The sequence below is a fragment of the Arabidopsis lyrata genome, assembly GCF_000004255.2.
Source record: "Arabidopsis lyrata subsp. lyrata unplaced genomic scaffold ARALYscaffold_8, whole genome shotgun sequence".
NCBI lineage: Eukaryota > Viridiplantae > Streptophyta > Magnoliopsida > Brassicales > Brassicaceae > Arabidopsis > Arabidopsis lyrata.
In genome coordinates, this window is record NW_003302548.1 from 15,179,426 (window position 1) to 15,195,235 (window position 15,810).

Consider the following 15,810-nt stretch of genomic DNA (forward strand, 5'->3'; position numbering starts at 1 on the left):
TCTTGATTATACTAGCATTGGAGATGTAAGCTATATAACTTTTTAGTATTACTAATTTGATTTTTTTTTCCTCATATTTATGTTATCTAACTTGTCTTTGGAGCAAGTCTACAATGGCCCTACTCATTGGTATTCAACACTTGAGGGTATGCATGCAGTCAACCTTATAGGCGCTAGAGAACAAAATAAAAATGAAAATGGTTCCTTATTTTTCTAATTGTATTTTAATTTAAGGGTGAATTAGGTGAATAAAATCAAATTAAGAAGCCGACAAAACAAAAATTAAATTAAGAATATAACTTTTATTTTTATTTTTATTCAATTATTACTAATACATACTACGGATTGTGTTTTTAAATTATTTGTATTTTCTTTTATTGGTTGTTGATGAACTAACTCCTTCTTCTTATATATAATAGATATTAACTAATTATTATGAAGTATTCATTTGTATCCATTTTTTTTTGTTACTTTTAGACAATCTCAATCTATGTTAGGGTGAATAAAATTAAATTAAAAATATAACTTTGTTTTTTGTCCTTATTTTCTAATTGTATTTTAATTTTATGAAAATGAAATATTATGGGTTAAAATGAAAATGGTTTTTATCCGTATTTCTCTATTTGTATTTTAATTTTACGAAATTGAAATATTATGGGTTAAAATGAATATGGTTTTTAACCTGAGGTGAGAGAGAGGGAGAGTTTGAGATAAAACTGGAAAGTAAAAAAAAAAAGGAGATATGAAAATGACAAGAAATAGTATAGAGGTCCAACGAACCAGACTCTCACTATATTGGGCTTATAGGGTCATATTAAATAAAACTTAATGGGCTTATCCACACAAGAGTTAACGAGGACTCTGAGAGTTTTCACAGTCATCATCATCTCTAAGAAACAAACTTCTGTGACCTTTAAGCAGCAAGCAAAAGGAAAAAACCACAAAACTTCTCTGAAAAGTAGATAAATGGTGGCGTCTCTGAGACTCCCTTCTCTCACTTCCCTTTTATTTCCCGCCACCACTCGTTACCCAGCTTCTCTCCGGCGAACCGTATGTCTACGGAACAGACCTCTTTCCGGATTCGCGACGGCGCCGAGTGGAACTGCTTCGCCGGAGACCAAGTCCACGGAGGTTGACCGGCTCAGGTCGGATCGAGCCGTTACGCCTCGCTCACAGGACTTTAATGCTTGGTATCTTGATGTTATAGCTAGTGCTGAACTCGCGGATTATGGTCCGGTTCGTGGTACTATGGTTATTCGTCCTTATGGTTACGCGATCTGGGAAGCGATTCAGGTTTGTGGATTCAAATTGATTTTGAATGTTAATGTTTCTTTGTATCGCTTCAATTTTCGTTGTGATTGTTGATTTGCAGGAGTATTTGAATGTGAAGTTCAAAGAGACTGGTCATAGCAACATGTATTTCCCACAGGTACAATTTGAAGCTAAAATTCAGAAAAAATTAGCTTAAGCTAGTTTAATTTGCTAATATAGGTAGAATTTAGCATAAGATTGATGAAACACTTGTGTTCTTGAATAATTATAGATTAATCATAATCCAAATTTGTTTGTTGGTGAAATTCATATGCAGTTTATACCATACTCGTTTATTGAGAAAGAAGCTTCACACGTTGAGGGGTTTAGTCCTGAACTAGCCCTTGTAACTGTAGGAGGAGGAAAAGAACTTGAGGAGAAGCTTGTGGTAGGCATTTTTCCGGCGTTACTATGTTTTACCGCAAAGCTAGAATTGTGAAAATTCATTACCTAAGTTTTGGCTTTGATTGTTGTATTCGTTGAGGTTGTGGCAGGTTCGGCCTACCAGTGAAACTATAGTGAATCACATGTTTACCCAGTGGATTCACAGCTATCGTGATCTTCCTCTCATGATCAATCAGGTGTGGACTGTCATTCAAATTGTTTATCATTATTCGTATTATGAAATCAGGCACTTATTACTGCCTCTGGTTGTATTTCTTCTTTCTGCGGTTTAGTGGGCCAATGTCACTAGATGGGAGATGCGGACAAAACCATTTATTAGGACTCTTGAATTTCTATGGCAAGAGGGTCATACTGCTCATGCCACTCCTGAGGAGGCAGAAAAGGAGGTTTGTTCTCTATAATGTTGTGGTCAACTTGTGGAGTCTTTTTGTTGTACTCTCCTGTGACAAATGTTTAGTGTTGTATTGCAGGCAAAACAGATGATCGAGATCTACACCAGATTTGCTTTTGAGCACACTGCAATACCTGTTATTCCAGGTCGAAAATCAAAACTAGAGACTTTTGCTGGTGCTGATATAACCTATACTATTGAGGCTATGATGGGAGATCGGAAAGCTTTGCAGGCTGGTACTAGCCACAATTTAGGGCAGAACTTTTCTCGTGCCTTTGGAACTCAGGTACAAAACTGTGTTCGTAGAAGTATGTCATAGTTGTTCCAGCATTTGAATTCGTTTGGAGTTTAGTTCTCTCATTTTTTCTATTTAATTTCTACTGGTTCATCTATGCTCCGTTTTGTCACATTGTTTTGCTACTTCATCATGCAAGAATGTTAACTGACGTATATGACCATGCCAGTTTGCAGATGAGAATGGAGAAAGGCAACATGTGTGGCAGACATCATGGGCAGTCAGTACACGTTTTATCGGTGGCATTATCATGACTCACGGAGATGACACTGGTCTCATGCTTCCTCCCAAGATAGCTCCAATACAGGTTTACCATCTATTCATTTTGTTATTTCTTAAGCAGTTATCGTTCCTTTATCTAAAGTTCCATTCGCTAGCTAAAGAGAATTTGTTATGGGGAAATGGGAGCTGTAGTTATTATCTTTAGGAAGTGATGAGAGACTTGAGATTGAATCTTCTCTTTTCTTCATTTGAAGGTAGTAATTGTACCTATTTGGAAAAAGGACACTGAGAAATCAGGAGTTCTCTGTGCTGCATCATCAGTGAAAGAAGCTCTCCAAACTGCTGGGGTTAGAGTTAAACTGGATGACACAGATCAGCGAACCCCAGGATGGAAGTTCAATTTCTGGGAAATGAAGGTTCGTTACTATCTTAGAAAAAACACTCTAGAATCATTTTCTGGGGTGAAAGAATTTCATGATATTTCAAGCGCGTATAGTTACATTCGTTTTGAAACTTGGGTTGTTAGGGAATCCCTCTAAGGATTGAAATTGGTCCACGCGATGTATCTAGTAACTCTGTGGTTGTCTCGAGGAGGGATATTCCAGGAAAGGCAGGAAAAGTTTTTGGAATATCAATGGAGCCATCAACATTAGTGGCGTATGTAAAAGAGAAGTTGGATGAGATCCAATCATCGCTTCTAGAAAAGGCGTTATCATTCAGAGATAGGTACTCTTTTTGTTTATCTTTCTCCCGCAAACATACTCAAATAAATGTTACGGTATTAATTTGCACATATTCACATTTTGATATGATTGTGCAGTAACATTGTGGATGTGAACTCATACGATGAGCTCAAAGACGCCATTTCTTCAGGGAAATGGGCAAGAGGTCCTTGGTCAGCCAGTGACGCAGATGAGCAAAGAGTAAAAGAAGAAACAGGAGCAACCATTCGTTGTTTCCCGTTTGAACAAACTCAAGGGACCAAAACATGCCTAATGACTGGAAATCCAGCAGAAGAAGTTGCTATCTTTGCCAAGTCATACTAAAGAAGGTCCTTTCACTTTCACACATTTCCCAATCATATCAATTCTATATATTAAAAAGGTCCAAAAGTGACAATAGATTCTGTTTCCGTGGTTATTGGAGTGGAGTGATTGTAGTCTTTTGGTCAGATCTATGGACCCTCTCTGGTAGTACAGAATTAGATGCTACTTTGGTCGGAGATTCTTTTGATGAAAAGCCGAGGAATCACGTCCGTTGATCCGTATAGAGGAAGCTCTAGGGTCTTTCCCAATTCTAGTTCATATTTTGTTTTGTTTCGCAATTGCAATATAATATGTTGACTTTTCATTTATTTATTGTCTGCGTTTTGATAGTTTAATGTGGAAAAAAAAACAGTGAAAAAGAATAACAAAAATCTCATATTTTGTAAAAAGGCTTGACCATTTTGCTATCGACTTCGTTAGTTATGACGTAAATGATGTTTAAGATAATTTTATCGAAACTTCATGTCCACTTTTTAGTCGGTAGTTGTTCTACATTTTCTATTCAACTCTATCCTATGCTTTACTCATATTTATCTTAATTTTCATAAACTTATCCTTGCATGAATTGTTTGTTTGGACGTTATGAAATATTTCATGAGTGATCAAAATATTGTCATGCGACAAGGGATTGATCGAGTCTCTGAAATAAAAATGTTGAGAGAAGTAATATCAATCCTTGGCAAAATAATTTGAATATGATTTTGTAACCCACATTGCATATGGTTATTGGCTTGAATTTTTCATTTCTTTCGATCTCTTCGTCTTTAGGATAAGATATATGATTTTCAGATTTGACTGTTCATCCTTTCATTTATTGGATTATTCACCATCTTCGCTAAATCCTTTTCAATATCATCCTTTCAAGAACGTTGATAGTATAACAATGTCATACCATCTGGACCATAAGAGTTTTTAGGATGCATCATTTTGAACCTTTTTAATGTTGTTTGTAATTCTGTTATGTTATTTTTACTATAAGAAATATTTTCGTTCTGTCATCCCTCTAAAAATTGAATTACGATAGTTACTAAATAATCTAAGATATTTAATCTAATATAGTTTCTTAATTATATAGGTTACTTTCATTATTTTGATTTCGTTGATTTTATCAACATTATGTAATGCAGATAGATGAGAGTTCGATTCCAAGGTCGATCGTTTAGGGCCTTTAGGCAGACCTTTAAATCAAATTTTCTTTTTTATATAGACAATATTCTTCGAGATTGGGCATTAAGATTTGGATATCGTAATTGATTAGTTTTCAGTATTTTTGTATGGACAAAATCATGGTAACATTCGTATTTGACTAGTATTAAATCTGATGCATTTTGTTTCTATTTATCATCATTAAGTTTATTGCATTCAATCAATACAATAAAGAGTTCACTTAAATTCCAAGACATGTATTATTTCAAAATTGCATAACAAATTACAAAACATGCTGGAATTCATTTAATATTATTGTATTTTGAATTTTATGTAAAAAATGTGACAAAAGCAAAAAACCATGTAGGTTGTCAAAAAATTGTAAAATTTTAATTATAGTTGACTTCATTTATTTGAGTATATTGATTTATTAAAATCAAGATAACATTGGTATTTGGTATAATACAAGTCTTGGAATTTAAATGGACTCTAAATTTTAATAATAAATTACAAAATTTAATAGTCAAATATGAATGTTACTGTATATATATATATATATATACATATAAATATTCTAGAAAATAATTACAAATAAACCAATATTCTAGAAAATATGGCAACACAAATTGTAACATTAAAATTATAGTTGAATTTTATTTATTTATTTTTATAAGAATCACATTGACATTTGTGTTTGGTATGTGATAATTAGTTTTTATAATCTCCATGTCTATCAAAATCACCGTAATATTTCTATTTGATATAAGCAAAAAAAAAAATTTAGGATCAAAATTTGATATATGATAATTAATTTTATAATATGTGTATCTATAAAAATCACAGTAATATTTGTATTTGGTATTTGGTAATTAATTTCTATAATATTTGTATCTATCAAAATCTCGGTAACATTAGTAACTGGTAGTTGATAATTAATTTTTATAATCTTTGTATCCATCAAAATCACGGTAACATTTGTATTTGGTATATGATAATTAATTTTTATAATCTGTGGATCAATCAAAATCACGGTAACATTTGTATTTTGGTATAGGATAAATAATTTTTGTAATATTTGTATCTATCAAACTCACAGTAACATGAGTATTGGTAGTTGATAATTAATTTATAATCTTTGTATCTATCAAAATCACGGTAACATTTGTAATTAGTATATGATAATTATTTTTTTTATAATCTTTGTATCTATCAAAATTACGGTAATATTTGTATTTGGTATTTAATTAATTTAATAATTTTTGTATCTATCAAAATCACGGTAACATTCTTATTGCAGTCTATCCTTAAAATCTAGAATCTATTTAAATTCAAAGACTTGTTATTATTTAATAATTGGAAAACAAAAACATGTTGACTTTCATTACTTTATTTTGTGTTTTTGAAAGTTTATGCGGAAAATGACGAAAATAAAACCTAGTATGTTGCCAAAATATTGTAACATTTTAATTAAAGTTGACTTTCATTAATATTGATTTTACTGATTTATCAAAGATCACGATAACATTCGTATTTGATTGCTTGATTATTGATGTTTAGAATATTTGTACTTATCTAAATCACGGTAACATTCTTATTTGACTATTAAATATGTTTACTATATTAATATTTATGTATACATTTAAACTGTGTTTTAAAATCATATTTGGTAAGAAAATGTTGTTAATTTTTTTACCAATAAGTTTATTGCAATCTGTCATTAAAACATAGTCCATTCAAATTCTAATTAATAATTTTAAGGTTTGAACATGAATAACATATCAACCTACAATTGTATATGTTATCTCAATTTGTTAATTATTAAATAAATACTATGAAAGCTTTGAAATTAGTCGATAAACCTTACAGTCATTATAGCAATTTAATTCTTAAAAATTGGTAATCTTAGATTCTTTTGACTAATCAAAAAATTGGTAATGTTGAGATATATATAAGCTAGGGGTGGCCATACATACCTGCTTATGAGTTGGTAAAAAATCTCTTCTTCATTTCTTTAGTCTCTCCACATGATTTTTTATCTTGAGATGATAGTCATGTCAACAATTTATAATTCAATATAAAAGTGTTACATAGATGATTATTTATTTGATACTCTTTTCTTCTAAATATTTTAGATACCGGAACTTTTGGTAAAGAGATCACAAAAGACCGCATATATTAAGGTAAACAAATTTTTATTTTATTTAAGAAATATATTTAATCCAATATTTTCTTATAACTACATGTTATATTTTTACTAGAAATATTTGTCATCTTGTTGTCAAAATAATCAATCTTTTATATGTATGAAAAATTTCGATGGAAAAGAGATACAAATTGTGATCTTTCAACAATACTAATTATTAAATAATATGTTGTTATATAGAGAAGGTGAAACAAATCCAAATATTTTTAAATATGTGCATATTTTAATCCTGATCCAAATTCGGATATCCACGCAAATGTTATGATATGCATGGATATAGAGATCCGGATCCATAATATATAGGATTCCAGTTGATAAAATTATTGTGATCCTAGATCAGATTTAATCTAAATAATAAAATATTAAATATTTTTTTTTATCTATAAAATATAATTTCAATTTTTAGAAACTTTATAATTGGTAAAATTTATTTACAAAGACCGGGAGCCAGGAAAATACTTTTTTTATTTATTTATTTCAAGTGTAATTTCCATATATATTTTGCAAGTTTTTTTTTTAATATTATAACAAATATTTGGCAATAACTATTTACTATATAGGTTTTTACACACGTGCGGAATTTTAATCTAATCATTGATAAATTTGAACTTTTCTATCTGACAGTTCTGATTGAAATCATAATATAACGATACCGTTATTATTTTCCATATATCAAACCAACAATAGCTATTAATACAATCCAAATCTTCTCTTTTTTTTTAACAAACAAATCATTTTTTTTTTTTTCACAAATCATTAAAATTTAATGATGTTGTTTTTCTTAATCTCCATCAAGATCATTAAAAAAATTTCATGTTTGTAATAAAAAAAACTTAGGAGATAAAAATAGAAAAAACAGAAAGTATAGGGGCAACAACACAAAGAACACCACCACGTCCACCACCAAAAGTTTTCACTTTCACACGAAGCCATGTCTCTCTGCTCTTCTTGATCATTGACTTTTTAAGATAGAGAGAGAGGGATAGGTCTTATTTAATTTATTAAATAAATATTTAATATCCTCATCTTGCAAAAATGGCAAAATCGTAAAAGAAAAGTGTCATAGAGGGTAGACCAGTAAATATAAAGATACAGTGAAGGGTAGTTTAGGTGTAAAGAGGATGATAAATACGTGGTGATAGGGCAACACCAAGCTCTTATGTTTGTTGTTCATCCCCAAAAAAGCTTAATAAAAAAATAATCGTTTCTCTGTGAAGAAGACGACGACGGAAGAGGAGACCTAGCTTAGCCGACGATTTCTTTATTAATTTTCTTAGTCTGAGATTTCTCCGGCGACGAGACCTAGATTCATCGATCTCTCGTTCTTGTGGCTTTTAAATCGTCTAAGACTTTAAGACGCTGGATTTAAAATCCGAGAAGAGTCGTTTGATAATAACCGGATTTGATTCGAGCGGTAGATAGTGAAAATACGGCGGAGGAGTTGATCGGATCTCGGTGGTGGTGTGATTCTGTATATTGAGTGAGGAGGAGGAGGAGAATATAAAGTAGGTGGACTCAGGTATATGAAAACCCTAAGTTCTTTGATTACTACTGCTCTTTGTTTTTGGTTCAATGAAGGAGAGATCTGTTTGCTTATGGACGTCAATGTCGGCTGCGATACGCTTCGAATCTTCTTTTGGCCATGGAAGATCCCTTAGGTTCCTGCAATTTCTTGGGAGAACGAATTCTTTTTACCTCAGGAACTTAGTGGACATGAGCCTTTACCCTTCTGATTTGGCTCGTCTATATACGACCTTATATGATAGAATTAGGACACGATGATACTCTGATTTCGATGTGGTTCAAGTTTTTGGGGGGGGGGGGGATGACAATAAAGTCTAATGGATCTTTGGCATCACACGGCCATTCAAGTTTTTCCAGAATCTTCGATATGGCCAAGGGCTTGCCTACAGTGATCTGGAGTCGGATTTTATCGGACTAAAAACATGAATAAATGTTTGTTTTGTATGCTTTTAATGCCAAAAAAAAAACGCTTGTGGAGGTTTTTTTCAGACTTATAGCGCAATCTGTCTTAAGGTAAAGGCTCATAGAGTCTTTAACTTGACTGTCTAGCTATGAAGTTATTTTGCCTGCACTAACTCCATTATTCTATACTAGAAGTAGGCAATTTTTCTTGCTTATGTTTTGTGTTGTTTTTTTTTTTTTTTCTATGGTTTACTAATGAAAGGTCATTGCTTGCAGGTGAGGTAAGTGTTTATAAAATAAAAATCAAGTTTTGTGGGAGTGGATGAGAGTGTATTGAAGCATGACAAGCAATAACGGTGCAGAGCTTCCTTGGAAAAAGGTGGCTAAAGGTAGCAGAAGTTTAACAAGGCGTAGCAAGAAACCAGTTGTACGTGTTCCAGCCTCAGGTATTGAGGCAGAAGCCAAGAGTTCAACAGCCACTGTGGCAGGAAAACCAAAGCCTGAAAAGGTTCCTCTTTTTAATTTTTTGTTACTTCTTTCCTGATTTTGTTAGGAAATTTCTGGCCTCTTGATTTTAATTTTGATCCTTTCTATTTATTGCAGCTTGGCGTTTCTGTTCTAGGTCAGCATTTCGCTGAAAGAGTAGAGCATGTTCCGATAAAGAAACGGAGATTTATTGTTCGCTCTCCGTCACCATCAAAGAGGCCTTCTACTCAACGTGAAGGCTCAGAACATAAGGCGCAGATCAACCATGCTTTGCCTGTTTCGAGATTAAACCCTAATTTAATTTCAGACGTCCGTGATGAAAAGCCTGATTGTAGTGATCATGACTTTTCTGGTATCAAGATACTTGCTGATGCTGCTTGCAGTGCTGACGTGAGTAATGATTTTGCACCAGCTGTAGACTGCCTGCCTGCTGAAGAATCTGTTGTTCAGCAACAAGATACATTGACCATATCAACTCATGTTGAAGGTAACGATTCATCAGCTGGTACTGCTGATGTCTCGCATACCGCGGTTGATTCCGGTGATCAGACTGGGCAAGGCAAGAGCAATATTGTAGCGCCTCAGAAATATCCTCTAACAAATTTGTGCAAAGAGTTGGCTGATGAGCAGAGTGTAGAGCACAGCAGAGTGACCTCTGGAGGGATGATAGCACCTAAAAAAACTAGCATTGCTCTTTCAAATGAATCCTCAACAGAAAGACCGAAAGCTAATGTAGAAGCAGGTGAAAGTGAAACTTTAGCACCTGATAGTGGAGCTGTAACGGTGTCAGAGAAATCATCAGCCGTTGAGCCAACTGAAAAGAACAATGAAGGCCTTAAAGATGTTAAATTCCACTGGGATTTAAATTTTCCTTGTGATGTAGAAGATGAAGCCTCTGGAAGAGATCTAGAGGGAGAAATCACAGAGTCTATTGCCCCTAAAGAGAGCGAACGTTTTGATGGAAGTAAGGACAGTATGGATGGGGTAATTGCATCAGATGAACATACAAAATTTTCATCACCATCTGGGCCTAATACTGAAGCAGCTGCTACAAATGACAAGGAGTGCCAATCTGGTTATGACTCCCAGTTTGAGGATGGAGAGTTGAGGGAACCATACCCTTGGGAAGAAATTGGAGAGGTTGAACAGTTGGATTACGGGTCTGAGCCAGAGAATGAGAGATTCTACTCTATGGATTCTGAGAAGGGAATCTTGGCAGACAAGAATTTCAGACATGTTAAGTGTGAATCTGGTGATGCACTGAGAATTGGGCAGGCTAATGAAGCGAGTGACATAGAGAAGCAAGTTGTTGTAAACATGAGCGATTCACATCCTAAGAAGGGCTCTTCTTCTCCTTCAAGGAGTTTTGGTTCAAAACCATACAAGGAGGTGCCTTCACATGATGCCATCCAGAGGAGAAGGCAAGTTTTGCTTTCCCTGAGCCTTTTAATTTGGGTCAAACGCTTATTAATAATTTGTTATTAACTGAGTCATGGTTCTTTTGTTTCAGGCCTGATACTTATGAAGAGGTGAGCACGGGTCCAGATAGGTTTGCTGGGAGAGACGACAGGTCAGGGATGCGTATGCGTAATAAGAGTCCTCGGAGAGGGTATTTTAATGGTTGGGATTCCAAACGACGCTTCTCCCCACCTAATTACAAAGATGGTTCCTATGGTTCCGGGCGTCCATGGCCTAAAAGAATGGCAGATGATCGAGGTATGATGAACAACGGCTTTGATGAATCAGGGTCAGGACCAGGACCAGAACCAGATGGTTATGTACGTAGGCAATTCTCAAATGGTGGATACAGAGGTCGGTTTAAGAGATTCCCAGATGGTGGGGATCGTAAATTCAGGGGCCCACACAGTGATACCAACCAATTTCCTGGTCGGATGCAGAACCGGATGAGTGGTAATAGGAGAGAGAGAGGTGGCTCTCCGGTCCTGAGGAGATTGCACTACCCGCAATCAGAGTCAAGATCCAGAAGCCGTTCTCCAGTCTCGTGGAATAGCCGTAACAGATCATCTCCTCCTCCTCCAGGTGGGTTAAGAGCAGATGAGAGGACGACGGAAAGAGTGAGGTTGCCTTTCCAGAAACGGTTTCCTGCAGATCAGGAGATGGGTTACATGTCACCTCCGAGAAACAGAATGTCGTCGCCGAGGTTCTTTGAAGGGAGGAATAATGATACTGGAGAGAATCATAATAGCTTCAGGGAAAGGAAGTTCCGGCCTGGACAGAGATTTGATGTCGGAAATTCTGGAGACAATGATGATGCTGGAGAGAATCATAATAGCTTCAGGGAAAGGAAGTTCCGGCCTGGACAGAGATTTGATGTCGGACATTCTATGAGAAGACCGAATTCTGACAACAACAACTTGAGACCATTTATTCGGAACAGAAGATTTGAAGGCGCGGAAGAGAACACTGGTCGGAACAGGTTTGAGATGGCTCAGCAGCGGAGGACTCGGCGGTCTGAGGCCACAGAAGAGGGAGGTGATGATATTCGACGGTTCAAGTTTAATGAAGAACAACCAGTGGTGGTAGCCAACAACGACAACAACAACAAAGAGTCATGATAACAGATAACGTAAGAGACTCATTTTTGGTTTTTTCCAATAGAATCTCTCTTATGTTAGTTTAGTTTTGTTTGTTATGTTTGTTATCGTAATTTTAAGACATCGGTTTAGGAAGAGGGAAGAAAAATGCCATGGCGTCGTCATCTGTTACTTTTATGACTCTGCTCTGGTGTTTTTGTTTTCTTCTTTTTTTCTTCTTTTTTTTCAAATTTCTCATTTTCTTTCTACAGAGGGTTTTAGGGGTTTCTAGGTTTTAATAGTTGCTGGTTTCCTTTTCTGGAAATGATTTCTATATTTGTAGAAAACCAACAAAATGAAATCAAATATCTTTTTTTTCTTACCATTTTTGTAGTTTTAAATTAATTTTACCAAAAAAAAGAAATGAGAGAGCAAAGAGCATACCAATCTTGAGATGGTACAAGTACAAACTTATCAAATTCTTTACATTCATGGAACTTGAGGACTTTTAAACTCCAAATGCAATCCCTAGGAAAGTTGCAATGGCGATCTGAAATATTTCGACAAGAATCCCGAGAACTATCAACGAACTCCATCCTTTTTCCATTCGCCATTCCCACAGCAGTTGTTGGTCCACCAATATTTTGCGTTTGATTGATGCAATAAGCAAAAGCCGTAGCTCTCTATCTTCATCATCTTCCCTATTCCTTGTACACCAAGAGGTATCACTATTTGTAACAAAGCAAACAGAAATATGCTTGGACCTGTGCTTATTACACTCGTTATGTCTGATCCACTTGCTCTCAACACTGCAAAGAGCACCTGTTTTTCATAGTCTTGGAATATTAAACACTTTCTTATGGTCCAAAAGCTTAATCAAATTGTATATAAAAATTCAGAGAAATCTTTAGATCTCTCTGCAAATTGCAGGAAAAACTTCCAAACGAGGGGAGGCTTCTTCAAATCTGACCCACCAATATTGGCGTTTGATGCAATAAGCAAAAGTCTTAGCTCTACAGGCATCTTAGTTGATCAATGGAGTGTTTTTAAAGTTGGCTCGTAACTTGTCAGCAATTAAATGTAGCCATGACAGAGAATGCTCTGTTTCAGTAACTTCTTAGGATAAATATAAGAAGATTCCAAAGACACAATGTTTTATCGTGCAAGTTTCTAACACAAAGGAAAGATTCAATTGTAAAGAGCTATAACAAGGAGATATTCCCCGAGGATATGAATTATCTTGTGCATTACAAAACACAACATATCAGAAGCATAAGTGTGAGCAACAACAGGATGGTTTCCATATCAAAGTAAGAAAACAACAAAACAACAACAACAACATGATGATTAGGAATTTCCATATCCATTGTAAACGCAAAGCAGAAGAAGAAAACATAAATTTGAGGCAGAGCTGATTGATATAAACCTCAAGGAGAATCAGATTTTAGATGCAAAACCATTATTACTATTAGCATTGAGGTAGGATTGAGGTGGAATGAAGTAAGGGACAGGGCAAGTGTAAAAAAAATTAACGTTTAGCTTAGACCCGATATCGTATATTCCTCGTTCCGTGTTGTCTGTGAAATAGACGTTGTTTCCTAGTCCGTCATACAAGCTAGCCTGGAGACAGAAAGGTTCACCTTTAGAGGAGAGGAAAATGCAGAGATCTCCAATGTCTTTAGTGTACAAAGCATTTCCATTCTCGTCTAACTTGAACACTAGTATTTGCTTCTCCTCCATCTATTTTCGATTCTGATGTTGACCCACTCAGGTTTTTTTTGAGCAGGCCTGCATAAGCTTAGCTGAGGTCCAAGAAACTTGATGGCCACTATGCAGTCGTCGTCCTCAGGAGAAAAGGAGGACATGGCCACGTTGGTTACCAATTGGGTTTGGCAATGAGGCAGAGTTACGAGAGGAGGCAGAGAGATTCGCTTTGGATTTGAATCTGATAGCACTTGGGTTTAGGTCGTCTTGGAGACGCACTACACCGTCTTTCAAACTAGCTACCCAGCCATGAGATGCTCCTATAGTTCCCGTTTCTGTCATCAATTCCATTGGCACCGTCTTTTCCAAAACGTCAGTCCCACAACAAGAAGTTTCAGAAAAATCTGTAACTACGAGTTTACCGATATCCCCATCCCTAGAAGTAGATCCACAAGGAACAGCGCCTAAGATGTGACAGAGAGGGGTTTCAGACAAGAACCGAGCGCCACTGAGGTGTCTCTGGGGAGTAATCAAACATTCATCATCATCACTACACTAGTTATTATAGTTTTCTTAGCAAAATGCTGTCAATTTAAATCTTCTGGCTCATTTTTATTTTTTTTGTTCATTTTTGTTTATTTTTTTTTGCTTTTATTCATTTTCTTTTGTTTGTCTTGTTACGGCCCACGTCCTTTAATTGGTTGCATCATCCCTTTTAGTATTATTATTCTTATTTTTGATTTTTGTATGGCATCCATTTTGTATATGTTCTTAAATAAATTATGTTCTTTTAGTTCTATATTTTACACAAATTTTAAATCATCTTTTCACCGTAAAGTATACCTACATTTCAATCTATTTTTGTAGTTTAGTTAATATATTAGAGTCTAAATTTGTGTGATATTTTTAGATATAATTTACATTTTAAATAAAACTAATATATGTAGTTTAAGTATTTAGAAACCAAAAGATATAGTATTTCAATTTTTTGGATTTTTTAGATTTTAAATATTAGAATAAATTAAGAATAGAAAAGTATATTTATCTCATACGTTAACTATATTAATTTTATATGATTAACTAAATATATTATTTGTGCTCTACACAAATTATTTTTCTGGATCCGCCACTGTCTTTAGTTGCTCTTTCATCCTATCCAAAGGATGCATTGGTGGCTCAACATGAATCTCTGCAAATGTCAGAAAATTTCTTCTCAGTGCTAAATTTCTTCACTTCTTCGTCAACTTTCATTTCCAGAGAGACAAACACATTGTGGTTCTGGACCCAGAATGTGCATAATGAAGAACTTCCAGCAGTTGAAATAGACTCATCAGCTTCAAGGACAACCTCTGGAGTTTCCACCAGTTGCTCCTCAACCTTGGAATGGTTAGCCACAGAGTTAACTCCAATCATACCCAAATGAACCCAGTGATCTTTGAAATCAAAATTTATCAATTTTGTAGGTTTCCATGTCTTCAATTCCTCACGAATCCCTCGAACAAAATACTCATAATGTCTGTCGCCGACATGTTTCTTCTCTTCTTCTTCTTCTTCTTACTTTCTTTTTGCTTTTTTCAGAAGAAAAAGAGTGAATGAAATTTGAATTGAAGAGGAAGAAGATGGGTAATTGCGAACTCATCTCTCAATTTCTTCAGAGCTTTTTTCCCGTTCAAGGTAGTAGACAACAACGATGGGGAAGAAGGATGCAGCTTTTGAAAAATTACCACTTACGGTTTTATTTTATTTATTTCACTAGTTGTATTCCCTGTTCTAAAAATTGGGTGGGGACCGCGGCGATTTTGTCCAAATCGGTAAAAAAAATCGGTGATCTGATTTTGTACATGGATTATATTTCACCAGTTAAACTTAAAACGAAGAAGTAAATGAATAAAAGAAGATACGGGAATATCTAAGGATATCTTGGCTTTATTCTTTCATTAATTAATTAAAGTAAATCAAATTATTGCAATCTCCTAATCTAACAATACCATCTAATTTTATTTTTTAACAAGAAAGTTTCATGCTTAGCAAAAAAACAATAACGTTCACAAAATTTATACAGGAAAATTGCCTAAATTGTTATTCTTCTAATTTGTTTAATGCAAAAAAAAAAAAATCAAATACAAAATAATATGTGGCTT

At 34.7% G+C, this 15,810-nt stretch overlaps 2 protein-coding genes across 5 annotated transcripts; both read left to right on the forward strand.

Annotated features, from left to right (window-relative positions):
* Positions 1–893: 893 nt before the first annotated feature.
* Positions 894–4,077, forward strand: LOC9300256 (proline--tRNA ligase, chloroplastic/mitochondrial). Its single transcript, XM_021012360.1, has 11 exons — positions 894–1,293; positions 1,373–1,429; positions 1,589–1,699; positions 1,806–1,892; positions 1,989–2,102; positions 2,187–2,393; positions 2,572–2,709; positions 2,879–3,040; positions 3,151–3,350; positions 3,445–3,675; positions 3,785–4,077. The coding sequence occupies exons 1-10, from the start codon at positions 967–969 to the stop codon at positions 3,668–3,670; spliced, it is 1,629 nt and encodes a 542-aa protein (XP_020868019.1). The 5' UTR covers positions 894–966; the 3' UTR covers positions 3,671–3,675; positions 3,785–4,077.
* A 4,091-nt stretch (positions 4,078–8,168) lies between these two features.
* Positions 8,169–12,350, forward strand: LOC9300257. Of its 4 annotated transcripts, none has more exons than XM_021030641.1 (5): positions 8,169–9,056; positions 9,222–9,453; positions 9,549–10,852; positions 10,942–11,684; positions 11,772–12,350. In XM_021030641.1, the coding sequence occupies exons 2-5, from the start codon at positions 9,286–9,288 to the stop codon at positions 12,005–12,007; spliced, it is 2,451 nt and encodes an 816-aa protein (XP_020886300.1). In that variant the 5' UTR covers positions 8,169–9,056; positions 9,222–9,285; the 3' UTR covers positions 12,008–12,350. The 4 variants fall into 4 exon arrangements, with proteins under 4 accessions (XP_020886300.1, XP_020886297.1, XP_020886291.1 ...); XM_021030638.1 differs by having other exon boundaries at positions 8,169–8,538; XM_021030632.1 differs by having other exon boundaries at positions 8,170–9,056; positions 10,942–12,350.
* The last annotated feature ends 3,460 nt before the right edge of the window (positions 12,351–15,810 follow it).

Bases quoted from the DNA above. Each gene is read 5' to 3' on its own strand.
- LOC9300256 (XM_021012360.1), top strand. From the start codon at position 967: ATGGTGGCGTCTCTGAGACTCCCTTCTCTCACTTCCCTTTTATTTCCC. The intron at 2,710-2,878 runs GTTTACCATCTA...CTTCATTTGAAG, and splicing joins CCAAGATAGCTCCAATACAG to GTAGTAATTGTACCTATTTG. The intron at 3,351-3,444 runs GTACTCTTTTTG...ATGATTGTGCAG, and splicing joins GCGTTATCATTCAGAGATAG to TAACATTGTGGATGTGAACT.
- LOC9300257 (XM_021030632.1), top strand. From the start codon at position 9,286: ATGACAAGCAATAACGGTGCAGAGCTTCCTTGGAAAAAGGTGGCTAAA. The intron at 9,454-9,548 runs GTTCCTCTTTTT...TATTTATTGCAG, and splicing joins GAAAACCAAAGCCTGAAAAG to CTTGGCGTTTCTGTTCTAGG. The intron at 10,853-10,941 runs GCAAGTTTTGCT...CTTTTGTTTCAG, and splicing joins GATGCCATCCAGAGGAGAAG to GCCTGATACTTATGAAGAGG.